Here is a 26,501-nt window from a genome sequence, read left to right on the forward strand (position 1 = left end):
CTCTTCTCTTCCTTTGTCCTCCCCTCTGTTCCACTTTGTTGCTTTCTTTTCGCCACACCGAAATGGATGTCAACCACGCTTCCCTCGGTCAATTCGACGGGGTGACCGCCTTCTACGCAAAATAATCTCGAAAAATTAAAACATCATAACTCGTTTGCTAAAATGGAGGAAAAGGTGTCACTATAAATTCGTAGAATTTCTCGACCGAAAAAAACAGTGCCCATCTGAGCCCCTCCCAATGATCATAATATTGGCCAGCTCTTCATCCATCGTCCCAGAGGGGGTGGGTAAATATATATATATATTTTTTTTCTTTTTTTTGCCATATCTCAAAATCTTCGAAACGTTGTTCCATGGCTTTCTATTGGCATCTTGTTACAAAGGGGGGTGTCGACTGATGGGGCGAATAAGGTGAAGCCTAAATCTGCACTGCCTAGAAAAGGCCGTATTTTATGTTGTACGTACAGGAAGGGGGGAGCAATACACGAAATTGAAAAAAAAAAAAAACAATTGTTATGTTCCCCCACTAAGTTCATCACTAAGTAACCAACACATCGGGGTGTTCTCACCCTTATGCACTATGTTGAAGGAGTCCTCCTTTTATGCATAATGCATGATAATCACCCTCGAGGAAACCTACCAACTCCTTTCTGGTTTGCTCGCTAGGAAGCGTGTTGCTCCTCCCACTTAGCAAGGAACTTTGACGATCACTCTCATGATCATGTGAACAAGTGCTCTGTCTGCAAACCGCTAGTGCAATACCGCCGCCACCCTCTCCTATATTCCCCCTTCTTCGTCTGACACCGCCAGCTTATTCTGCCACAACTTCCAGCACAATACCGCCCACAGGTTAACATAATTGCTCATGCAAAAAACATTTCTACACACACTTTTCCATTCGGGTGATTTTATATGGGGGGGGGGATGGAGCTTCACGTATTATAACACTTCCTTAGTGGGCGAAATGCAAAGTGGGGACGCTCTTCTGCTGATAAGCGTCAAACAAACGGATCATATATGTCTGCACCTCTTGACATTTTACTTTCACATTTTGTCTGAGATATAGAAGCAAATGGGGGAGGAGAAGGGTTAATACCCTTTCGACGGGGTCTTAATCAGTTCGCCATTTTCAGTGGGTTAACGAAACCGCACATGTGCAGGAAAATATGAAAGGACACTCTTCACCTCACACAGTAAGGAAAAAAAAAATAATCAGTCCAGTTTATCTCAACATAGCATAATTTATTGTAGCTAATAAATGCAGCATAATACAAGTGCATGCACTTGAGCGTGGTTTTTTTTTTTTTTTTTTTTTTTTTTTCGCTACTTCAATTGATAGAATATGCAATTTGATGCACACAGAAGTTAGCATCGCTTGGGACGAAAAAGAAAAATATAGACCCCACCCATATGGGTGTAGAGCAGCTTGGAAGAAGCCTACCTTTTTATTAATCCGCAAAGAACCACTTAGAAAACGTCCATTTGGATGATGACCGGGAGGGGGGGAACATAACACCACCGTGGGGAGGGTGCTCCCACTCCTCCACGGTTTGCACAGCTTCGAAGCGGAGGAGCGTTCCAGCAGGGGCCTCGTTCACCCGGTTAGAAACGCAGCAGTGTGGTTGTTACGCGGCAGTTATGTGGCTACTACGCCCCTATTACGCGGCCACCTCTGGGACCACGCCTGGTGCCCACTTTTTACTTAATAAAGGCAACGCCAATGGGCGAGAGTCCGTTCGAGTTTGCAAATGCAAAGGTGCATGTACCAGTGCAGAGGGCACACTTCTGTGCAACTGAAAGGGGAAGACTCCCCACGCACACACGCAGTATAAAAAAGGAAGGAAAGGGGAGAAAAGGTGGAAGCAAAAATGAAGCACACACACGGACAGACATATACAAAAAAAAAAAATTACGTAAATACGGTCCACCTAACTGGTCTCCTTTTTTGGTGCAATGAAAAAAGGCTACTTCATGATATGAGTAGAAACCCACTGGTCAGCATTGGGAAGTCCTTATATGTTGTACGAGCTGTCACTGTCATCGGATGAGGAAAACTGTGAAAAGGGGGGAAAAGGCACGGCACGCCGAAATGAAAGAGGAGGAGGGTCCAAGTAGCAAAAGGTAAGCAACACGGGCATAGTAATGTAGGAAAGGAAGAGTAATAATTAACTCTTGGCCACACGCTACACATGGTCGGCATAACGTGACTTACATCTTTGCTCGAATCATCGCTATCAAGTTTGGATTTCTTTTTCGACTTGGAGCCATCCAGTAAGTTGCTCTGCGGGGCGAAGGGGAGGCAATTAATCAAGGGGCATAATAACATGCAGTGGAAGAACAGGAGAAGAAAGAAAAATTCAGAGGGAACTTCACTTTTGCTCCAATGTGCACGACGTGAAGATACTAAGGGCAACTCTTCCATGCTGACACATGGTAACACATGCCGACTTGTGTTTTACCTTTTTCCTCTTGGCTGGGGAGTTTCCTCCGGAGCTTTCCTTTGCGGGGCTTCCTTTCTTCTCCGTGGCTTTCATCTTAACCTTCTCGGCCAAGCTCAGTCGTGGCTTCTTCTTATTTTCTGCAGGGGGGCGTATAGACACGTGGGAATATAAGGACCGGGGAATATAAGCACGGGGGTGCATGGGAGGTTACACACGCCGCGCAGGGGGGTAGGCCACTCAAAAAAAGTTGCATAAACCGTTCACTACGAAGATGCATAAACCGCTCACTACGAAGATGCATAAACCGCTACTACATAGATGCATATGCCGCCTCAAAAAACGCTCACTACGCAGATGCATACGCCGCCCCACAAACCGCTCACTATGCAGATGCATATGCCGCTGCATAAATCGCTCGCGGGAGGAAAGTACCGAGCTCGAGCAACTTGCTCCGGATGCCGGAGAAGTCATTAACGTTGATGGTGCTGTTGGGTGAAATGGTTATATTCTCAGGGATGCCTAGCGGTTTGGTGGGAGTCTGGTCAAGGCCGTTGGCGGGAGCAGCAGCGTTAACCGCCACCCCGTTGGGCTGAGGACTACCGAGGGACTGCTCCGGACAGGGCAGCTTTTTCCTCCTAGAGTTTTTACTACTACCAGGTTTGATACTGTTGCGGTTATTTTGGCTAGCTACAGGAGTGACGTCTGCAATGGAGTCGGCTAGAATTCTACTAAGAAGCGGCGTGGAGTCTGAAATGTTGGTGGCAGCATCGACCGCTCCCACCGAGTAAGATACACTATTGTCTAAATATCCATTGACTAGAATGGGGGTATCATTATTATCTCCCCCTTCATCGGTTCTCCTTAATTTTTTTCGTGTAGTGCTACTGGGGCCACTACTATTTGGCGGTCTTTTATTCTTCCTAATGTTTAAAGATCGCACTAGGAATTCACTACTGTCTGAGGAGTCACCTGATGATTCCTCGTCACTGGATAGTTTCTTTTTCTTCTTCTTTTTCCTGAAGTTGCTACCCGTCTGTTTCTTTGCCACCTTAAATCGGTTGCTTTCCTCCCTGTTGGCTAATTCTACATTGCGTTGGAACTCAATAGCTTCCTCGACTTTTTCGATATCTTTGAGCCACATGGTCTCCACGGTTATATTCTTTAAAATCTCTAACTCTCTTTCTTTTTCTTTATGTTGCGCTAGCAGTTCTTCTACCTTCTCCAGAGTCAGACTGAAAATGGGCATGCTCAATAAGTAGTCATAATCCTTAACAGAAATGCCTGCAATTATTTCTTCATTGTCTTCAGGATTTTCTACCGCCTCGAGTAACTCCTGCTCGAAAATTTCTTCCTTCTTAATTTTGTTGATATCTTTATAGGGGTCATATCCTTTTCTGTACAATTCTTCCACAAGGACTTTTTTCTTTTTCTTGTTAATAATGAGTTCATTGTTTACAATGGCAAGAATGAATTTGCTTTTATTTGAGATGATTTTCTTCTCCTTCTCTAGTTTTGAGATCAAGTAGCTCTTCCTATTTTCATATGCCTTCAGTCGTTGAAAGCAGAATTCTTTCAAAATGTCCAGTTCGGTAGAATACCTTTGAAGTTTCAAATTAGGATCAAAAAGAGTCATATTGGTGGTGGTCAGCGTGCTTTTCAATTTAAAGACTTTTTCGAGACCCTCCTCTTCTGCCTTCTTCAACTTAGCAGGATCCATTTTGATGGTAAAGCAAATATCTTCATGGGAGCTGTTATCTATGTAATCTACAATGAGCTGATTCTTCTCATCGGTGAGTAACTCTTCCAGAAACTCTTTATAATCCTGTGTCCACTTCTTAATTGGCAGTTCGTTAATCTCTAACGTCTCATCGTCTATCTTGCGAATTATTCCTATCGTTTCGTACCCCGTCTTTCCATTCGATTCTATTCTTCCTTTGAAATCTTTATACCATGGGATCATCGGGATGAGGGGTTCCTTATTAATGTACCTCTTAATATTCTCAATGATATCTTTGTAGTTATAATTAGGGATGAAGGAGGAGTAACCTGTTCCGATTCCTTCACACCCGTTTACAAGGATGGTCGGGATGACTGGGATGTAGTATTGTGGTTCTATTTTCTGTCCCTCTTCATTTAGGTATTTCAAAATGGGATCATCATACTCATTAAATATGCTTCTTGTCGAGCTAGCCAACTTGGTAAAAATATACCTCGCCGCGGAAGCGTCTTTTCCTCCCTCCTTTCTACTACCAAATTGACCACACGGTTCTAAGAAGTTTATATTATTCGATCCTACGAATGTTTGGGCCATATTGATAATGGTTTGCTGTAGGGAAGCCTCTCCATGATGGTAGGCACTGTGTTCTGCTATGTATCCAACGAGTTGTGCCACTTTGCATTCATTCCTTAAGGTCCTCTTAAAGCAACCGTAGAGCACCTTCCTCTGTCCTGGCTTCCATCCATCCATAATGTTTGGTATGCTCCTTTCGGTGTCATATCTGGAGTAATATATGAGCTCCTTATTGACAAAGTCGTAGTAAGAGAGATCTTTCTCCTTATGATCTACATACGAGCCGATAATAAAATTTTGAAGCCATAACTTCCTGTCTTCAATTCGTTTTTTGCTGAATGCCATGTCGATGGAATCTCCATCTCGATCCCCAGTCCATAGGAACATAATTTTATGATTTTTAATATCTGAGAAGTATTGCTTAAACTCTTTGTCGGTAGATGTTCCCAGCCCTTTGTAGTACTTGATTTTCCAGCCGAGTAGGTTTGTACTCTCCTTCCACTGCTCATACTCGGCGATGGTGAAGAAGGAATGTTCCTGATTCCCTTTCTGCACCTTTACAATTGGAGTAACGAATTCGCTTAGGAATCCCCTATGCTTTAGCAAACTTGGCCAAAACTTATGAATCATGTTGATTAGCAACCCCTTGATGTGCGAACCGTCGTAGTCCTGATCGGTCATAATCATGAGTGATCCGTATCGCAATCCCTTTATGTCTTCCTTATTCTTATCCGTAATGTCTAATCCCATAATTTTGAAGATATTTTGTATCTCCTTATTATCCATTAGTTGCTTAAACGACGCATCCCTCACGTTTAGTAGTTTTCCCTTAAGGGGGAAGACTCCATATCTGTCTCGTCCGACGATGGAGAGACCAGCGAGACAGGACGTCTTGGCACTATCTCCCTCCGTAAGAATGAGTGTGCACTCCTGACTGTACTTACTTCCTGCATCGTTTGCGTCTTCCAGTTTCGGTATACCAATAATTCTCTCCCTCGCTTTGGACGAGCCTGCTTTCATCTTCTTTCTCAATTCTACTTGTGCTTTTGCTTGGGCCCAGAGGAGAATGTTACTAAGGATAGGGCTCTTCAAAACGCTATTAATCGTTTTATCCGACAGGATACACTTACTTCCGAACTTCACCGGCTTCGTCGTCAAGGTTTCCTTCGTCTGTGAGTCGAATGTCGGGTTAACGATTAAGCAGTTGACGAACACCCACAAGTGGTTCTTTATATGTCCCGATTTTATTTCCATTCCTCCTTTATTTTTCGCGTTCGCCTTCTTACTAAGGGAATTCAATAATTGCTCTACGATGTAGTTTACGTGGGACCCCCCTTTCGTTGTGCATATGCTGTTCACGAAGGACACCTGCTGGAACTGCGACCCGTCTGTCTTCGAGACGACGATTTCCCATCGGTACTGTTTCTCGTGTATCTTCACAATCTCCTCCTCATCATTGTTGTTCGTTCCATTCCCAGCGTTGCTTTTGGTGGGAGTTGTTTCTCCTGGTTCCTGCGACATGCTCACGTCTAGGTTCTGCGCCGTCTGACTTGCACTCAGGTCGGGGTTAACGGTGCCATTCGTATTAGCGTCTGTGTTACCATTCGCGCTGCTATTCCCTCCCCCCTTTCCGGGGCTGACCCCGGCGTTGTCTTTCAAATAGAGATCGACGTAGCTTTTAAAATCTTTAATGGCTAGCCGGTTCCCGTTGAGATAAACCCTCACGCTACACGTGCCGGCCAAATCGTACACACGCTTGCATAGCAAACTCTCGATATCATCATCCATTTCTGTCATTCCAAATTTGGCCAAATCAGGTTTAAAAGTAACCTTCACGAAATCCTTCCCATTATAGTTTTTAATTTGTGGCTCTGAAACTTTAGACATATTATCTGTCCACACCATTTTGAATTCTTTTTTTCTGGAGCTATCTCCACACTGCACGATGAATTCTTTGCTAAATATATTCGTTAGCTTCGCTCCGAACCCGTTTCTCCCACCTGTGATTCTATCCTCCGCATCGTCATAGTTGTCCGAGGTTAGTAGTTCTCCAAAAATCATATGCGGTACGTAGATATTCATTTCTTTGTGGATGTCCACAGGTATTCCCTCTCCATCATTGTAGACACTTATTTTTTTCTGTTCTCTGTTAATCTCTATTTTGATACACGTCATAGGATTTTCGCTTTTGTCACTTTGCCTGGCCTTCACATCTGCTGCATTAACAATTATTTCGTCAAAGATTTTGTACAGTCCTGGAACGTAAGTTATATTTTTCTGGACCATTCGATTTCGCTCCTTGCTCCATATCCACAGGAGCTGCGTGTGCATCTCCACACTCCCTATATACGTGTCTGGCCTGAGCAGGATGTGCTCAATCTGCGACTTCTTCTGGTACCTCTCCTCGATGGATTTATTTTTCGACATGGTGGCGGAGATGTGGGTTCAGAGGGAAAAAGGGGAAAGTGCCACCACTAGGTGTGGGCAATCAGATGCAGAATGATGTAACAAACGGCAAGATGATACCAATAGGGCCGCCAATCAAGCCGCCAAACAGACTTGCACCTTCCGGGGCTCGCCTACGCCGCGCGTAACAGTCTACCCGAACTAGGTGCGGCTGCATGCAGGGTGTGCATAACGACACGCGCGGCTAGGAGGGCAACTGGGCAGAAAAGAGGTAGAAGTATTAGAGCGGTAATGTCTGCTCTAATTCGTCGGGCAATTCCTATGACAACTCATTAAACGGATAGATAATAGGAAGGAAATGGCAGGAACATAGCCACAAAATTGCCAAAAAATCGCTAAAAAATGGCCAAAAAAAAGCTAGATAATAAGAAGATACTAAGTAGATAAAGGATTAACCAGAATTCTCGTGCATAAAACGTAGAAAGGGATGTGAAAAATTCGGAGGACTTGGCCAAAGGGTCGAGAGGGTCTGAGAAAAGCCATCAAGGGAGCTGTTCGAATTCCACCCCACACAGGAAGCCACGGGAGCGGCCAACACCTACACAAGTGAGGGATTAGCAGCACAGGTGATGGACTAGCAACAGATGTGAGGGACTAGCTACACATGTGGAGGCATTCCCTACTCCCCCGCGAGGTACACATCCACACCCTTCTAAACGAGTGTGACGTGCCTTGGCGAACTCTGCTTTGACACCCCTGTGCATCTACCTGCACATGCGAGCTTTAAAATCGATCGGCTGGGGCCCCGAGGAATTTTCCTCCGCCCTCAGGGGCAGCCAGGGGCTGAACCATCAAAAAGAATAAAAATAAGAATAAAAATGAAAGTAAAAATAATTGGAGAATAAATAATACGTCGTGAGAAACGGGGGAAAGTATAAAAAGTGAGGTGAAAAAATTAGGCAAACGGGGGCGAAAGAGGGGTGAAAAAAATAGGCAAACCGGGTCAAAAAATGAAGCAAAATTGCGCAAAAAATTGGCAATTCTTCGCAAAAAATAGTGTAGAAAATGAATCGTCGAAATGTGAGCAAAAAGCAATGAGTCGACGCAGGACAGTTCGAGGCAGACAGCGTGAAAGCAAAACAGCGTGCACATCTAAAATGCAAACGCCGTTCCACCCCCCTTTTCTACGTGTTTAGGGTTCTCTTCGCTTAATTCGTGGCATTGTGAGCTGATTGACAAGAGAAGAATAGGGTGAATCATTAAATTGGGTTGAGGGAAAACGAGGGGACGCTGTTGGGGGGGCAAAAAAGAAAGAAAAAAAAAAAAAAAAGAAAAGAAAAGAAAAAAAAACAGGAACGAGGAAGATGCGAATCTGGAGCAAAGCAACAAACGGAAACAGAAACATGACCCCTACTTCGGCATCTCTTTCTGCGAAATGAGCCAATTACCAATAAGGTGGTCACACAGCACAAGTCACAGGTGCGTCCGTGTGTACACGTATCAGAGCGCTCGCGTACTTCCAAATAGCGGTGGGACGTACGTCCCGTGACATCTCCAGAGGCAAATGCAGGAATTTCGTACACAAGGAAAAGTGCGCAGAGTGTGCAAAAAAATGGGAAGCGATCTTTACTGTTTATTATAATTTTTGTCTTCTATTTTTTTCTGATACCTTTTCTAATCTTTCTTCTTTTTTTCCCTTTTTTTTGCTGTTACACTGGCTATGCATATTACGGTAAGTCAACTGCCCCCACGATGTGCAACGATATGGATGTGTACGGCTAACTAATCGAAGGGGAAACACTCGTTAATGTAACATTCACACACCATTCTGAGCAATGTTCTAATATGTGCCCATTATACAATGGCGAGTTTTACGTGCGAATTTTTGAAGGGGAAAAAAAAAAATAATTTTTTTTTTTTTTCTTAAGCAGTGCTGGCGGTGGGGAAAGAGGGAGCACTCACTGTTAGATGTTTCATGTGTACCCGTGGCGCTAATCAAATGAAAAAAATGAAAACGCCTCATCGCGTGGGTAGTGCTTTAGGGGGAGAGGGAATGATGGATGTGTAATGGAACGTATGCACATAAAATTACATTACGGACGTGTGTACTTGTGCATGTGCGCGTGTATACCTTTGGGGGACTCCCATTGAGGGACAAAGGGCTGCGCCTCGAAAAGAGAAAAAAAAGGAGGCTTCTTCCTAGCGGTGCAAAGGGACGTAAAGGCAATCACCCCCTCCTCAGGCTGGGTTGGGTACAGCGAGCCGATTTTACTTTACGAGCACATTTGCAAATCGCACGGCCCAGGCGAACCTTAATGAGCGAATATCTCCCGCGCAGGGACTGGCTCACACATGCTAATTCTATGTCACTCCGAGTGAAATGGTAAAGGTCATAAATATGCTAAATTAGCAAAGGACTCCGATATGAAACTTAAAAGTGACTCTCCCCGAAATTCATGCTCTCGAGGGCGAAGGGAAAAAAAAGCCTATAGCTGAGCTACGCGCTAAACACATGGGCGCAAAACCGATGCTGTGAAAGCAATGGCAGATAAATTAGTGAAGCGAAAAAAGAGCATTACAAAAATTGGCAAAATCGTGAATGGGACGTCCACGCAAGTACTCCATTTGGAAAGCTTCCAAATGCGTTAACAGACGATGTCCAAGTGGAAGTATCAACGCTGGGGAAGCATCGGGAAAAAAAAAAAAAAAAAATCTTCCCATTTGCAGAGTAAGCATATTTCCCCATTTTCGCGAAATCTCACGTGATGCATCCCTTCCGGAAAGATAAGCGGCCCCCGCAAGGGAACGCAAAGACAAAGTTATTCGGCCTTATACTACTAAATGAAGCAACACACATGTCTTTTTTTTTCTCCTCACGCTACAAAGATGCATACATAGAGGTCTAAACGTACACATCGACATAATATGTCTATGCACACCCGTCGGAGGGGGTATACCCCTCTCTCCCCCAACGCTCCTAAACCCTTTAGCCTCAGCTCAATTTGTCTTACTCAGTTCCCTGCTTTGATGGCATCTCCGTTCTGTTCATTTTCTTATCCATTGTAGAAGTTTCATTTGCGCAATTCTTCCTCTTCTCTCTTTTTAACTGGGCTAATAGGCCTCGACCACTTTGGAGGGGCATTTATTTCCCTCCCTCGGTTAAGTACCTGGTTTGCACTCGTCACTGCTTACCATTTCGCTACGACGGGTGGTAACTCGCAATCGCTAGAAGATTTGGCTCCTTCATTCTTGGCACAACAGGCTCACCCGTTTGGAGAATTTCAAATACAGTTGTGCTTTTTTTTGTTCTTTTTTGCTGTTTTTTTTTTCTCCTTGTTACGATGTTCCCCAATCGCAGAAGGGGTGTAAGAGAACGACTCAACGGGGGGGAGAGGTGCTACGCCGGTGGCAAAAATGTATGGTGACATTTCCTCGTGCAGGTGGAACTCTCTACATGATTGTGTGACGTATAGATGGCACATTGGAACATCGTCCCGTTATGTCCCCTTCCGTTTTGCATCCTTGCAAAAGGAGACTCTTTGCTCCCATGAAGGGGAATGCTCTTCAAAGCAAGGGGAGAATATGCCCCGTACCCCAAGGCAAAGGTTGTAACATCGCATTTTTAAGTTTCCACTCAGGGTTTATTTTTTCCCCATCTGGGGTTAACGTTTAATTCTTTCAACCTCCTTCCCCCGTCGCCATCTCCCCAATTTGTAACGGCTCCTCAGGTGCACTTACGTGTTAACAATCTCTTTGCACTCCCTGCGTGCAAAAATGGATGTTTCCCATTTTTACGGTGAATTGACTGCATTGTATCTTCTGGCGCTTTAACCTGTGTCGACAATTTCCGCTGTTATTGGCATATCAAAAATTACGGGTAATAATATATAAGGTCTCTTTTCATCCTCACGAAGTGTAACTGCAATGTTTTACTCCTCCACTTCGGCAATTTCTTTTTCCTCTTCATTTTTCTCCCTCCCCACGTGAACAAGCCAACGGGCAGGCTAACAGAAAAAAAATGTAATCATTCACAACAGGGGAGGGTCATAAATTTTACGCGAAGCCAATTGTACGGACTGATTGTGACCTTTAGGCTCCCCCTTTATGTCACTGCCATCTTTGGAATGAAATATGCTCTTGCATAGCTACTCGCATGCGCATCTACGACTACGAAGAAAGGTAGACCAACGCACAGCAGGAAAATTCGGTAACCCCATCGCCTATCCCTTAACCGTTATCAAAAGAGTCCATCCTAGTGAGATAGTATAAGCCCTCATTCGTACCACTCTAAGGGAGATTATACAGTCCTGCTTACTCCCGCGCCACGCAGCAAGTGGATAAGGAAGAAGGGAAGAGAAACCTCCTCGATAGTTCTGCCCGCCACCCCCCATTTGAACGATAACCCCATGGGCCTAATTAGCGCGATTAAAAACAGCGTAGAACGTACCTACGTGTGTCTCCGGAGGAATCACATGGTGAGTCGTCCATTTACATGGGTAGCTAGTGGCACTCTATAGCAGCGTGGGGAACGGCAGCGCGGTGGCGAGGGAACGTCGCTTTACCAGTCCACCCCTCACCAATCCACGTCTCACCCCTCACCAAACGGCAGGATTTCCACGGCCAGAAGCTCGCCTTTTTAATCAAAAATATCGTCTTCACCATCAGCACAGTTGTCTCCATTGCAGTCGGTTATTACAAGCAGGACTTAGCCTTGAGTGCCTACATCATTTTGGCCGGTACCGCCTTGGCTGCATTGGTAGGGACAGGGGATAGCGGCCCACGGCTACGGTTCTCACACGCGACGCAGGTGTGTCTACAGGCACACCATGGGGGTTACTCAAATTGACCCCCCCGAAAAAAGGAGGGAATATGAATGCCCCGTTTAATAACCTCTGGACTTCCCTCTTTACTACCCCCCTTTGCAGCTAATCATGCCCACGTGGCCCATATACAACAAGAACAACATTCAATGGGAAAGTGCAGATGAGTCCACGGAGGATAGGAAGCGAAAATAAAAAAGGGAAAAAAAAAGAAATAAATTCGCAATGAAAATATAGAGTATGTAGTGAGGGGGGAGTAATGATAACTGTTCCCCGTTGTATGAGCATATCTCGTTATACAACTCGGCCTTTTTTTCTTTATCACGCCATGTGATGATGGCACTGTTCTGTTAACGTCTGCACCCCGCGGGGCTACACCACCCTGGTGATTCTCCTCATATCGTCCACATAACGAACAAACTTAAACAGAATTTGATTTACCCCTTCGTTAAAATTGCTGGATATACTTGCATGAAGGATGATGCTCAGCTCGTATAGTTTGTCCTGCACATCGCCATCCATTCCTGTGAACTTTTTTTCTCTTAATTTAATTAGCCCGTTGTACACGTTTTGCACGCCCTCCAGGTTGAACGGGATTTCCACGTTGATTTGGAACCTGCGAAAAGGGGTGAGTTAGCTGCGGTGAGGTCGGGGAAAAGCCAATTGGACGGCGCTCAGGAAAATGGGGACTAAACGGAGAGGCATGAACTGATGCGCTACCCGCGGTGTGTTCCCATCTGCGAGCAGCCTCACCTGTCTTGCACAAACGACAACAACTGCTTGTATGCAAAGACATCCACGACAACGTCCCGTAAGCCATCGCTCTCGATTTGAAAAGAGGCCAAATAGTTCCCCAAATAATCCCCCCCTCCTTTACAAAAACAGATGTAAAAAATTGTTATTAGGAGTTCCGGCTGAGTAAGGAACTTTCCTGGGTTCATCTCATACTGCCTGTTAATGTACAAAGTTATGATATAAAACCACAGGCTATTTCGTACATATGGGTTAAGAAAGTTCTTCAGCGTGTTGATAAGATCAAGGTGTTGCAGAAAAGAGGAAATGCGTCCAAACTCATCCATCATGGTCCTTTTTTTGTTTCCAAATATTCGATCCACTTTGTTCACCTCTTTTGTGTAATTATTCCTATTTCCGATATTTCTTATTTTTTTGTATTTCTTGAGGGTGGCCATAAATTTCGCGCTCATAATTTTTTCTGCACCTGATTGGCAGTGTCCATTCCGCGTCAAGCAGCTCATCGTGGCACCTTCGCTGAATCTGTTCACTTCGTACGTCATACGGTTTTTTTTTCCCTCCAGAGGATTCCGTCCTGCTTCGTTATAGTCGTCCCCTTCTACACATCCGCTGTGCTCATTTTTTTCCATGTCTTTCTTCAACCTCCTCGCGCACTGCCGACACATTTCTCTTTTCAAGCTGGACAACTTTTTCCAGTAAAGGGAAAGCCTCCTTTTCCAACGGTACAAATCTTCGCTGTACCAATTTTGAAACAAATCCTCCAGGTTCACCATTTTTGTTTTCTCCCCATTTTCTTGTGAAATTTGTTCCTCTCTGTCATTAGGATAGTTTTCCTGGCCGCCTGACTTTTCCTTCACCCTGATTTTGTTGACTACAAATTGGTGGAATTTTTTTTTTTTTTTTTTTCTCCTCGGCGGAGACACCCTTGTTGTCCATCCCCCTCGGCCATCCCGTGCAATCCGACCGATAAATGTCAAACTGGAAGTGGCGCTCCTTGAAGAACAGCTCGTAATTAACCACGTCCCTTTGGCCAAACAGATAATCAACGTAGTTTATGCCTTTGTTTCTTTCCCTAATAAAGTCGCACATTTTTTTATCTCTTAAGAGCTTATCAAAGAAGAATATGTCGCATATGAACAGATCACCCCTACTGTTGGCGCAAACATACAGGTCACTTTTCTGTTTTTTTTTTTTTCTCCACCCATACGGATGGTTTCATTCTATACATGTCCAAAATAATGCAGTGCTCCGAGTCGACAGTGGTTAAGACCACATTGGTTTGACCGCCTTCACAAATCGTTTCACGCAGCATGGTATACTTTTGCCTGTACATGCTCCTCAGTTTCTTTCTCACTTTCTTCTTAATGTTGTTATATTTTATAAACGTATCATAGTACACATATGCGTAATCTTCTCGGAAATACTTCTCTATCCTTTGAACCTTTTCCAGATAATGATTAATTTTGTCCTCCCTATTGGAGGTGACAAACTCCTTCTCATATTCTTTCCTCTTAACAGCGTAAAATTCGAACACGTTATTTATGAGCTGTTTCTTTACTGTTCCAATATTTTTGTTTGTCAAAAAATGAAAGTACAAAAAGTCGAAGTAGTTAACCGAGTAGGCCGTCTCATTCGACATGCCCAAGAAACGGTGCAGCAGAATGGTTTCATTTGTCTCTTTATATTTGTAAATTCTGTGAATGTCTTGTGCTGTTTTGATCGCCATATGGATGATATTATGCGGGGAGACATCTTCCATATCATCGCTGGCACACCGATGCGTAGAGAAAAAGCGATAGATTGTTTTTTCTCCCCCTTGAGGGCTCCTTACTCGATCATCAAACAAGGGTGATACATCCATTCGCCCCCCTGCACCGTTCAGGAGAAAAGAGATCCCCCTGCTGATGCTTCCATTGTACAGATTGAAGTAAAAATCGCGCAGCACCGCTTTGTGCAAATGGGATATATTTAAGTACCCCCCGCTCTGCAAATTTAACAAAATGGAAATGTCTTCATACCTCCTTGGAATTAAAAAACAGTTCGTGCAATTTGTAAATAAATTTAATAGGTCATTATTTGACAGGGTGTACTTCCTGAATATCTTCGCCCAATTTAAGTACAAAAAGTATTTTACAAAGTGGAGTCTGTATGCGTCGTCCACTGGGGGGGCTTCTCCCCAGTAGGAGCTCTTCCCCAGAGGGCGGTTCCCCAAAAGACTGCTCCCCAGAGGGTGATTCCCCAGAAGGTGGTTTCCCATAGGGCTACTCCCCAGAACGCTGCTCCCACCGCAGGGGTGGAAAACCTCCACGTGCAGGCGATTTATCAGGTTAAGAAGCCGATTGTAGTGAGGAAGTTTATCCTTTACGTACACCTGCACATCCTCCACAAACACGGTGTTCACCCCAATACCGTCCGAAGAAATGTCCACACAAGACAAAATAATTTTAATAAGGTCATTCCTTAGTAACTCTACAATGAACTGTTTTTCCAGTGGGCTTAACTTTTTCCTGACCAGGAAGAGCCCCTTTAGGAGGTACTTTTTACGGGAAAAACTTGGCAGCATTACTTCTTCATATTTTTTTAACACACTTCTCCATTTTGGCTTGAACCGTTGAGGCAAAAGCGGAATCGCTGCGTACACCTCTTTGGAAAACTTCTCAAACGCGTCCTTATCGAATGTGTAGTAAATGCACGGGTGGAGTGGAGCCGCGGCGGACGCAGTAGACTGAGAAGACCCTTCCTGTGCGTCTCCACTTTTGTAACAAAAATGTCTTGCTTCATTTGGGACAGATGTGTCCGTATCGAAGGGAAGCCCTGTCGCTCCTCTACTTTGCAAAAAAAACGGGGCACTCATTTCTTCATCGCGCTGCTCATGTTCCTCCCATCTTTCACAATGTCCGTTCTGCCTGCCCACTTTTGGCGAACTATCCATTTGTTTCACAGTGTTGCACGGTTCATCTCCTGGAGATGATCCATCACCAGGAGCTCTTCCTGCCGAGGGTGCATCCCCACAGTGCTGAGGGAGGAAGGGCCGTTCCCTTCCCCCTCGAAGCCAACCAGACAACCCTTCTGTCAATATCTGCATCTTGTCCCTCCCCTGTAGAAATTCCCTTTCTGTCACATAACCATAATCAATAATGTTTTTTCTGAAGAATATGCTTCCTTTTTTTTTTTTGTTAATGAGGAAATTTATGTAATGCGAAATTTCCAAGTCTGGCAAATTTTTTTTTTTTTTTTTAAAAACCGCCTGGCGATATTAAATTTTCTTTTTATTTTTTTGTCTTTCCTTTTTAACTTATTTATGTTGTATAAGTTGTGCGTCTTCAAATACTCGACGATAATTTCTTTCCTGTGTTTGTTAAAAATGGACATGTATTGTTCCACCTGTGGGGTTCTGAAATTTCTTTTCTTATTTGTCGCCAGATCGAAGAGGGGATACAAACTTGGGGTAATCATTGTCTTGTCCCTTTGCGAGATTTCTTTTGGGCCTCCTTTGTCCACACTGCTGGAGCTCCAGTGGGCGGTTGCCTGCTCATCTAACAGAGGCAAAATAAACCTTTTGTGCAAAAGGAAGATGTTTTTCCTTTTTTGCAGATTGACAGAATAGCACTCCTTGTGGACATGTTCCAGCCAAGTTTTAAACCACAGCGTGGGGAAAGCGGTCCTCATAAGGAGGTAAAATGTGACGTTCCCCCTTCGCAAGTCAATCGCGGGGAAAAGATGCTCGTAAAGATTTTTCTCTATCACGCTTTGGCCATAATTGTACGCCACGTTAAAATCGTCCAGAAATATTTTAAACGTGTGCTGAGTTCGGCAGCACTTCTCTTTGCCGCATTTCTCTTCGACGTAGTTTGTTGCCCCACCGCGGGGCGCACTTACAAGCAGCTGTGAAAAAATGGAAAACAGGTTGGCAAATCCAGAGGCACCACTGCCCTTTCCGTTCAGGTACCTCTCCAAATCGCAGGGCGTCTTGTTAGCAACGTGTAGGGTTAAGTTGAAGAATTCATCATACGACAATAAAATTATAGACGCCGCCCTGTCATTATGTATGCAATTTTTGTAATTAAAAAAGCTGATCGACCCTTCCGAATAAATGTTCTTCAAATGGCTGTAGAGATTTTCTGCCTCCTCTTCGTCCTCTCCGTAGAGGTATAGAATCACATTCCTTTGGCGTCCCTCCGTCCACGTCGCAATCCGTGAATAAAGACATACCAAATGGAAGAACAATCTTTTCTGGATAACATTTTCGCACTTAACAAAGATGTTGCTGTCTTTAGAGATTTCCCTCCCAGCAGAACCATCTGAACAGACATATTTTAGAATTTTTTCGACCCACGACTTGATAAGCATCAAATTGAGTGGAAACACCCACGTTTTAAATGCCTCTCTTTTTAGTACATCCGGAGGGGGGGAAGACGTACAAGTGTGTTCACCACTGGCATGATGTCTATCCGTTGTAGAATAATTGCCTGACTCGTTCAGGTAGTTATTCTTAGAAACAGTACCCCTCTTCAGGTTTTGCACATCAATCATTCGTTCTTCTCCACTTTTTCCATCTCGCTCATCTGTAGACACAGAATGGACATCTAGTACGCCCCCTCCTCCTTCGTCTTCTTTTCCATAACCATGCACATTTAATTTGCTAAGCAGAGCTTTTATTCCCTTTAGCATCCTAAACAGGTCCTCATTCTGTGTGTAATTATGTATGGAGCTTCTCTGCAGAATGTTTCCTAAAATCGTTTTAGTGCACTCCACAGAGGAGTGACTGTCCTGGATCACTTCGAAACGGCTGCTTGGTTTTCCCACTGTGGGGATACCATCTGGAAGGTTTACATCGTTTTTGATTTCTTCCAAACTGTTCTGGAGTCTCTCTTTTTCTCCACTCCCGGATAGTAGCTCCCCCTTCGTATGATCCTCGAACCGTTTGCCCATGTTCCAGCTCAGGGTTCCGCCTGCAGCACCGTCACTGCTCCGAAATCTTTTACGCCTAGAAAAATTTAAGCCTCTCTTGCACGAAATGAACATCGTTTGAGTATTTTCAATGTTGTATCTTTCGCATTTCGTCGTATTGTTCTGACCCCGTCTGTTAAAACCTCTGCACATGGAGGCACACTCCCTCGGGAAAGATCTAACACAATGTAGAGTATTTAACCTTGGTCGCTTCGATAGGCTGTCATTTGGCCTTTCACTTAGTGAACAGAAGTTACTCCTTCTTAAGGGGCATAATGACATACTTTGTTCTCTTCCCCATGTGTGAGCATCTCTACTACTCCTTCTACGCAGCCGGAAAAAAACTCTTGAGCGCCTCTTCCCTTTGATAACTGGGGGGGATAAATACTTCCCTTGGTCTTTCTCAAAATTGCGAAAATGGCATCTCCATTGGGGAGGGAACAAAGACAAGATAATTAAAACAAGAGGGGAAATTATCATTTCATTTTACGAAAAAAGTTGTATGATCTCCGTTAATACATTCCGTGTGGGCTGCTTCGGTGGCGTCTCCCCCAGATGTGTCTCGATTGCTCGGCGGTTTGTTGGCGATTCGTTTTTTCCTCCTCTTTGGGAGGGTCTCCTACATATCAAAGTGCCCCCCTCGTTGACATCTTTGGTGAACTCATTTTAGCGCACAATGAGGGGTACATAAGGAAGAAACTGTAGCCACGTTTGAAGAAATGGATGAAAATGAGGGCACGTGCCTTTCACTCGTTTTCGGGGTTGTTATCTTGTGAAGTTCCCCCCTTTCTCCTATGTGGTGTTAACCCTTTTTATGCAAGCTGCAAGGCTCGCTGTTGTTTTGTTTCAATTTGGTTTTGCGTAGGTCGGGAGTCACGATTTCGCTTCGGCGAGTTGGCGCATTCGCTTTTGCGGAAAAGTTGCAATGATTAATTCCCGCGCTGCCATTTTGCAAAGCTTCTTTGCTGTTTCATTTCTCCTCACTTTGTTGTGGCGCCAAAGAAGGGATAAACAAATTGTAAGCCTCTCTCGTGCTATTTCCACGCTGCGCTGCGGTAGAAGGTGGCGATCAACTTTGATTGACTTTTCATATCTACATCTTTATAAAAAAAACATCACGGAGGGATCACCCCGCGTGGTTCTTAAATATGCACAAGAGGAACACAGCTACATGTGTGTAATTTTTTTTTTTTTGCGCGCCAGTTTAGCCCTTTTAAGCTGCTGTAGTGTGGGGCTCTCCTGGCGTGCCTACTGGGAGATGTGCCTTTTCCATTCCATACAAAAAAAAGGTGAAGGCAAGGCACGATTTATTCACATAAAAGAAAGTGTAACGCAAGGCACATTTTGAACACTTACGATGCCGCCCTTTTGTCATCATTTGAACTTTTTTTTTTTACCTTTTAGCTGCGGCCCGCGCAACAATGACCAGTGACCCGTTTTGTCTTGTACAATCGAATGAATCCGCCGAATGAGGGCAACTCCAGAAAGTTGTTGTGTTGTGCGTAGTGGGGTCCTCACCTCTTCTCGTTTTTCGAAAATGGGGGAAGAGGAGCGGATAAAAAAAAAACAGAAAAAAAAACACCCACCAGGAGTCGTATCGCACATGAGCGCTGGCATATGAACAACAAAAAAAAAAAAAAAAAAAAATTAGCTAATGGACTAGTTCATGGACGAGTGGGTGGACAGACAAATGGATGGGCGCACGAATCGCTGCCGCTACAACAGTGGTGAAGTCAACCCCGCGAGGCGAACGTCACATTGGCGTTGCAGCACCGGAGAAAGGCCCCCCTGTAGAAGGCGTAAAACGTCTTATACGCCTCAAAAAGCTGGAAGTCAAAAAGTGGAAATTTAAAACTCCCAATCCGTTCATGCTTTGACAAAAAAAGAGATGATTTGTAAAAAAATTTATAAGAAGACATGAGGAAGAAGAGAGCATCTTTCATCCTTCTCTTCTGTTGAATTCCATTGGAAATTCCCACCGCATCTCCGTCATTCTCCCAGTGGTAGAGAGCTCGCTTCATGTAGAAGCAAATTAAAAGTAAAAAAAATTGCTTCTTATTTATCTCTTCAAGTGTGTCGTACGGCTGATCGTTCTTATTTTGCAAATTTGTCTCCGTGGGGGGCCTCTCCTGCTGCTGGACTACGTAATGGGTTAATCCATCATTTTTTCTTCTTTTCTTTACGCACTTTTTTTCTGAACTGTTCAGGTGAATATGATCGCTGTCCAATATGGTGGAGTCCGCGTCTGAAAGTGCCTCTTGCACCTTTTCGTTCTTCACATTGGAAAAGTAGTCGGTGATTTTTATTTGGTTCTTCACTAGCGGGATTAGCTTCCTGGCACACTTTGCGGAGCCGCCCTTGGAGAGGCTCCCCTTCACGCAGCTGCTTGTTCTCCTCTCCACGCTTCTGGCAAAGTGTTCCGGGGCGGACTTCTGCCTGGCCTGTGGGCTGGACGTATAATTACTGCTTCGGTGACTATGCTCGGATAGTGTGGGGTCTAGATTCCTTCCTTCACTCATGGCAACTGAGCCAATAGCGCGTTCCCCCCCGTTGGTGCTGTCGGAGTCGGCGGCCCCTTGATCCTCTCCCTCTTGATTGTTGCAAACGTGGGACCTCTCTGTTCCAATCGGAGAAATGTCAGGTGTCTTGCAATTCTCATCAAGGGGGTTGCCACTCTTATGAGATGTGTTGCAACTCTTCCCAAAGGTGGACCTGCCCAGTTTACATCGCTGAAAAGAGCCGAAAATTTCCCTCTTCATATTTAGATGGTGATGGTATTCCTTTATGAGTTCCCTTTTCCTTCGTTCCCCTTCCAGTCGCTCCGACTGCAAGTTAAACTGGTGTAGTAGCGAGTACCCGCAGAGGTAAAAAATAATGCCCATCACATTTCGATAACTTTTGATCTGCTCAAAATGAGTTAAAATCTCCAGCAGAATGCAGACAGACGTATGAGCATTATCCATGCGCAGTTCGAATAGACATAGTCGTATGAGGGCATGTATATACACCACAGACAGATGCCTAGAATAGCTCACACTTAAGCATGTGACGATTAAACTTTTTACAAAATACAGTGGCCTGTTGTATGTACTGCTTCTACATTCCATGTATAAGTCTATCATTCTTAATAAATTTAGGCATTCAGAAAGGTAGTTATTTTTTTCGAGATTAAATCCGATTCTCATCTGATGTTTCTCTTCCGCTAGGATGAAACAGTTGGTTTCAAATAGTTCCTCTGGTAGGTAGTATTCTTTCTCCAAATGGTATGCCTCGTAATGATCTGGCTTCACATTCTCATAGTAATGGTAACGATCTCTCCACGTCTTCAATCGTATCAGCCATTCGTTTCGCCTGTTTAGGTTATTTTCTATATATTCCTCTTTGCTGACTTTAAAATGGTACAACATTTGTTTGTATTTCTCCTCTGCACTTTTCTGTCCCCCGTGGGTTTTTTCCCTCATCGGGAGGTGTCTTCTCCCTGTACGATGAAGTTTCGTATGGGTACCATTATTGTGTCGCTCTGCTGCCTCATCCGAGGAGGGGATTCTCTTCATTGGGCTTCTCTTTCCATTGGTATTTTTTTTATCTAGGTGGAGGAGTATGTTGTCCAGAAAGGAGCTTCTCCCCCCTTGTTTCGTTATTTGGTCTCTTCCCCCCCACTTTTCACTCTTTTTAAAAAAAACAAAGTCGTTCTTCTCAAAGGAGGCCTCGCTTTTGAAATCGTCAAACTGGTACTTTGGGTGACTTCCATATTGCTCGTCTTCCCCCTGCGTCGAAAAGCGGTCGACCCATTCACCCACAGCAGAGTCATCTCTAATTGTCTCGTTGTGTGGGCACTCACTGAAGGGCGTGTCCTCCCATAGGGCTGTCTCGTTCAGGGGGTCCCCCTTGGGCAGCTCTATCACATCTGGCCTCTCCCCGTTGAGCAGCTCTGCCACGTTTGGTCTGTCCTCTTTCCGCTTCCCCCCTTTTCGCTTCTCCTCCTTTCGCACCGCCGCATCTCCCCGCAGGAGGAATTCCAAAAGGTTCGTGACGAAAAGGTCCTCCCCGAGGGGATCGTCCCCCGCGCAGCCAAGTCGGCACAGCGAGAAGGCGTCCCTCCTCCTCGATAAGTCGAAGACATAAGAAAACTCCCTCACCGAGCCGAAGCTACCCCTGATAACATCCCGAATCTCATCACAGATGGAGAAAGAAGAAAACAAAGTCTCATTGGACAGGCTCATATATATGTACTGAAACATCTGCACGTCGTTGTAATCCAAATGGCTGTAAAATTTATTCAAAATTATTTTCAGAATCTGCAAGAAGAAGGGGTTCAAATTTATCACGTTAATCTGGTGAAGAAGCAAGTGTATCAGGGAGAGCAAAATCTTCACCTTTATCTGCTGGTTGCTTGGCCAGATGTTATTGAAGTTAAATGATTTGAAGCAATCCTTGTAGCTTCCAGACACATGATCGGAGAAATAGTTGGAGCATATGTATGCCAGAAATAGAAACTCTAGACAGCAGAAGAACGAATCGTCATGTGCTTCTCTCATTGATCTCATTGCCTTGGACTCGTATAAGAAATGACTGTACTTTTTTCTCTCCAATTGTTCAATATGCTTTTTGATATCCTTTCGGCTAAAATTTTCGCAAAAGTAAGAGTCCACTTTGTTTACCACTTCCTTTATGAAGTTCGTCATGTTTCCTACGTTCTCTTGGTAGCTGTTCTGCGCGTGGATGTACGGGGTGTCAAAGGGGGGAGGCTCCAGGGGGGGGCGGCCCATCTGCAGGTGCACGTTTGGCCGCTCTCCAGTTGGCCGCTTCCCAGTTGGGCGGTGGAAGACCCGCCCTGCCGCTTCCTTACTCAGGAAGGACACCTCGCAGCTGGTTACCATTTTGTCCAGTATATTAAAAATGAAGTTGAAACTTTGTACAATTTTCCGCATGAACAGATGATCTTGCTGACTGAGAAAGCGGTGGTGTCTTCCACTTCCCCCCTCGTGTGAGGATTCGTCGCTGGAGTGGCTCCACGTGCGATGATCCCCCCTGAGGTTGGCTCTTCGAGATGAACTTATGCGGGACGCACTTCTATGGGGGGCACTTCTATGGAAGGCATTTCTATGAGACGGACTTCTACGGGATGCATTCCTGTGGTTGTTTCCTCCCCCCCTGCTGGAGGCAGCTCCTCGCGCGATACTTCTGCAGAGGTCTATCGCCGCATTTCCGCAAAAGGGTTCTTCGTCAGACGGGAAGGGTCCTCTGGCGGAGGGGGCCACTGAGTCGCTCCGCAGGCCACGCTTGTCCCGTGCACCTGCTTCGAAGCAGTGGTCGTATTGGCCGCATTGACCGTATGAAGCCAATGCGGAGCCCCTCTCCCCCTCGTTCCCCCCTGGGTCCCTGCCAGACGGAGACATCTCCCCCCTCACGACGCAAAGAGGTGCGAACCGCCCACCAGAGTCAACAGAGTTATTCTGCCAATTGTACAACCCTTGAGAGGTGTACATGGCGCGTGAATTGCAGGGGCGGGGCGAGGAGGCCGCCTCTTCCCCCACACAGCTGGAAATTTCCTCTGGCAGAGCCTCTCTGCGGCTGTTCCCGGACCCCTCCTCCTGCACGGATCGACAACGCCCCCTTCCATCCCATCCATCTTCACACAGTAAATTTAAACCATCGACGTCATTTTTGTGACTAAAGTAATCATTGTAGTAGCAGTTGGCTGTGACATTTTCATGCAAAATTATATTACTCCTCAGAAATCTAATCTTGTCATTCGGACAGAAGGAGAGATAAGCCCTTAAAAAAGGGTAGTTAAAAATGAGGTTACTAAAATGGAGGGAAATCAAAGACAGTAATTTGAAGGACGTAGGATTGCAAAGATATTTTTTCAAAAGAATAAAACACTTGTTAAAAGACATACTCAAATTTTCGAATGCGAACAAGATATTTTTCCTTTTCAATTCAATGAGGTACATTTTGTAGAGGAAAATAACTTCGGAGGTGAGGGAGAAGGAGAAATTGAAATCAATCATCAGCAACTTCAATGCCTTGTTCAACAAGCTACACTCCAAGTATATATTAAAGAGGTTGTGTTGGACGGTCCACTTTTTCGACGAGAATTTATATATGGACACATTTCTGAACGTGTCTGTCTTTTCGTTTTGGATTAAATTGGAAATTCGCACTTTGTTGTACTTATGCTTTTGCCTTGTGTCCTTGGCCTTTTCCGTCCCCTTCTCCTTCTGCTTCCCCTTTTCCCTCTCGCCCTGCATGTCAAAATATAAGCTCTCCGCCAGCATGAGGTAATCATTTTTTAAATTGTGATATATGTAATTAAATCCCTGTAGGTCATTGAGGAATTTCACATTAGATTGTTCGCTATTTTGCAGGATTTTTTTTTTTCCTTTTTTTCTTTCCCTCTTCAAATTGTATAATCGTTTGAGACTCTCCACAAAATCGTCTACTTGGATGAACTGGTACTTGGAGAATATAGAAAGGATATACGGCTCCAGGGTGTTGCTGACGTTGCTATGCAGATTGTCTGATGGCAGCGCGTCGAAGAGGAAGGAGAAGATGTTGCTCTGCTTGGTTAGCTGCTCTGATTGAATGTACTTGTTCAGGAAGATGTTCGATCGGCTGAAAAATATTTTCAGGTTTCGCGCGAGGCGCTTTGCGGGGGGGGCCTGCTGCATCTCCTCATTGGGAGGCAGCGGGGCGGTCATATTACTGTCCATGGGGGCCACCTTCCTACTCTCCAGCGGCCCAATCTTGGTGTTTTCCATCGGGGTCTGCCCCCCCATATGACGGGCCACGTATCGACTGATGCTGAACTGCATGCCATGTCTGCCCTGTCTGCCCCGCCCCCCACGCACATAGTTGTGGTAACTCAGATTAACCTTACAGGGCCGCTTCCCACCCACGTTGTAGTGCTTCCCAATGGAGATGCCCCCGATGGAGCTTCTCCCATGGGGCGAGGAAAACTCCTCAGTGCAGGTGAATTGACTCATGGGGCCAATCTGCTCTCCCTCAGCGGACACTCGCCCTTTTTGGAGACCCCCCCCTCCTCCAGTCACCCTCCTGAACTTTGCCCCAACTGTGGATTCCTTTCTCTGCCCCTTTTTCACAGTGCATAGGTTAGTAGCAGGATTGACTGCTTCTCCATCTTTCCTCTTTAGGCGACTGAAGGGGCCGATTTTCTCCTTCACGTCCTTAGCAAGTTCTGTCTGCTTTGGAAGCCGAATGATGTAGCCGCTTCCCCGCTGCGAAGTAGAGATGACCAGCCCCCTTCTTTCCCCCCGATTGGCAGCCTCCCATCGGAAAAACTTCGAACAAAGACCGATGTAGTAATAGTGAAAAAAATTTACCTGCACAAGATAAATAAAATTAATCATCTGGACATTCAAAAAAAAATTGTCGTAAAATTTCAAACTGCTCGTTGAGCATACCATAAAAAAATAATCGAATAGATTTTGCAAAAGTCTGTAATTGTTATTCAGGACGATGTTGCTGAACGTTTCACACTTGTACTTTTTTAGCATCTTTGTGAGGAAAGGATTTTTTTCCTGTCCTTTTGTCGAGAAAGTTTTCCCCGCGGTGAACTCATCACCACCCCCCATCATCTGCTCTCTGTTAAAGTAGGTACTTATGAGTAAATTTTTTACACAAAAGAAAAAAAAAATTTGAATCATCCGCTGCTTGTTCATTGTAACCTTTAGAAGGACATTCAAAAATTCGAACCAGAAGAAGAGCAAATTTCTGTTGTCCCCTTCGTTTATGTAGCTGAATAATCTTTCGATGGTAATCGAGTGGATGAAGCTATCATCAAACGTTTTTATGTTTATAATGCATTTGTTTACCAATTGGAGGTTCTTCTCTCCGTATACCCTCCGTATGCATGCGTGTATGAACTTCTGTCTCCTTAGTGCTTTAACTCCCTTTTCTTTGCTCTGCGGCAGTTCACAGAACGGGCACTTGGCTGGCCATGTGCAAGTATGGTTCGACCAATCCGCGACGGACAACTTTGAAGCGTCCATCCGGGGTACCTTTGAACCGTCTGAAGTGCACACCTTTTGGGCCCCCTTATGGGTCCCCCTCCTCTGCGAAGAACCCCCCCTGAGGCTGTTCTCACCTACTGCGCTTCTCCCTCCCATGCTGGTCCCCTCTGGACTGCTCATCCATTCTCCTCCCTGCGGCGCGCAACCCTCATCGGTTTTAAGGAAAACGCGGTGCACATAAACCTCCTCGTCCTTTTTCTCCTCCCTTATGTGGTCATAAAAAGAATATAAATCGTGAAAAATGTGAAAGTTGTTCTCATTCAAGCAGAAGTTTAGCTTAACAAAATGGAGTAACTGCTCGTTAAGGTCGTCAATGTCTATTTTGTATTTCCTTTGGAATTCTTCACTTAAGTTGCTACGAATGTGGCTAGATGACGCGTGTGGCAAAGTGCCTTCATTGTCTCCGCAGCTTTTTCTGCTGGTGTGCTTCTCCAATGTTGGCACTTCCAAAGCGTTCGCAGTTTTAACTGCACACGTCTTATTGGGCGCAACCACCGGGTTCGACTTTCTCTTAACGGTGTTTGTCGTCTTCCCGACACTGAGACTTTGGATGCTTCTTCCTCCCGCTGCTCCTGCTGCTGCTCCTTTGCTGCTGCTCACCCTGAAGCTGAGCTTATTTACTCCGCTGGTGCTCCTTTTGTTTCCCTTCTTCTTCTTCCTCACATTTTCGGTGAAGATTTTATTCCACGTGTAGAAGAAGCACCCAAAGATGAAGGCCTCCAGTTCTATGTCTATGGAGTTGAGTTTGTATTTTCGTTTCCCCTTCCTGCGGTGGTTCATTTTGGGTGCCGTCTCTTTCCGCGTT

General features: G+C 44.9%; 5 protein-coding genes across 5 annotated transcripts; 1 reads left to right on the plus strand and 4 right to left on the minus strand.

Moving 5' to 3' along the window:
• Positions 1 to 2,012: 2,012 nt before the first annotated feature.
• Positions 2,013 to 7,158, minus strand: C922_03101 (DNA topoisomerase 2; the record flags this gene model as incomplete). Its single annotated transcript, XM_008818693.1, has 4 exons — positions 2,013 to 2,054; positions 2,213 to 2,281; positions 2,460 to 2,578; positions 2,874 to 7,158. The coding sequence occupies 4 exons, from the start codon at positions 7,156 to 7,158 to the stop codon at positions 2,013 to 2,015; spliced, it is 4,515 nt and encodes a 1,504-aa protein (XP_008816915.1).
• Positions 7,159 to 11,543: 4,385 nt separating this feature from the next.
• C922_03102 (hypothetical protein) lies at positions 11,544 to 12,152 on the plus strand (the record flags this gene model as incomplete). The annotated part of the gene is made up of 3 exons (XM_008818694.1): positions 11,544 to 11,612; positions 11,747 to 11,893; positions 12,063 to 12,152. The coding sequence occupies 3 exons, from the start codon at positions 11,544 to 11,546 to the stop codon at positions 12,150 to 12,152; spliced, it is 306 nt and encodes a 101-aa protein (XP_008816916.1).
• Positions 12,153 to 12,329: 177 nt separating this feature from the next.
• Positions 12,330 to 13,799, minus strand: C922_03103 (hypothetical protein; the record flags this gene model as incomplete). Its single annotated transcript, XM_008818695.1, has 3 exons — positions 12,330 to 12,573; positions 12,711 to 13,581; positions 13,634 to 13,799. 3 exons carry the CDS (start codon positions 13,797 to 13,799, stop codon positions 12,330 to 12,332), a joined length of 1,281 nt encoding a protein of 426 aa, XP_008816917.1.
• Positions 13,800 to 13,881: 82 nt separating this feature from the next.
• Positions 13,882 to 17,813, minus strand: C922_03104 (hypothetical protein; the record flags this gene model as incomplete). Its single annotated transcript, XM_008818696.1, has 2 exons — positions 13,882 to 15,856; positions 15,955 to 17,813. The coding sequence occupies 2 exons, from the start codon at positions 17,811 to 17,813 to the stop codon at positions 13,882 to 13,884; spliced, it is 3,834 nt and encodes a 1,277-aa protein (XP_008816918.1).
• A 1,580-nt stretch (positions 17,814 to 19,393) lies between these two features.
• On the minus strand, positions 19,394 to 26,476 carry C922_03105 (hypothetical protein; the record flags this gene model as incomplete). The annotated part of the gene is made up of 1 exon (XM_008818697.1): positions 19,394 to 26,476. One exon carries the CDS (start codon positions 26,474 to 26,476, stop codon positions 19,394 to 19,396), a length of 7,083 nt encoding a protein of 2,360 aa, XP_008816919.1.
• Between the last annotated feature and the right edge of the window lie 25 nt (positions 26,477 to 26,501).

This window comes from Plasmodium inui (genome assembly GCF_000524495.1).
Source record: "Plasmodium inui San Antonio 1 unplaced genomic scaffold supercont1.12, whole genome shotgun sequence".
Lineage (NCBI taxonomy): Eukaryota > Apicomplexa > Aconoidasida > Haemosporida > Plasmodiidae > Plasmodium > Plasmodium inui.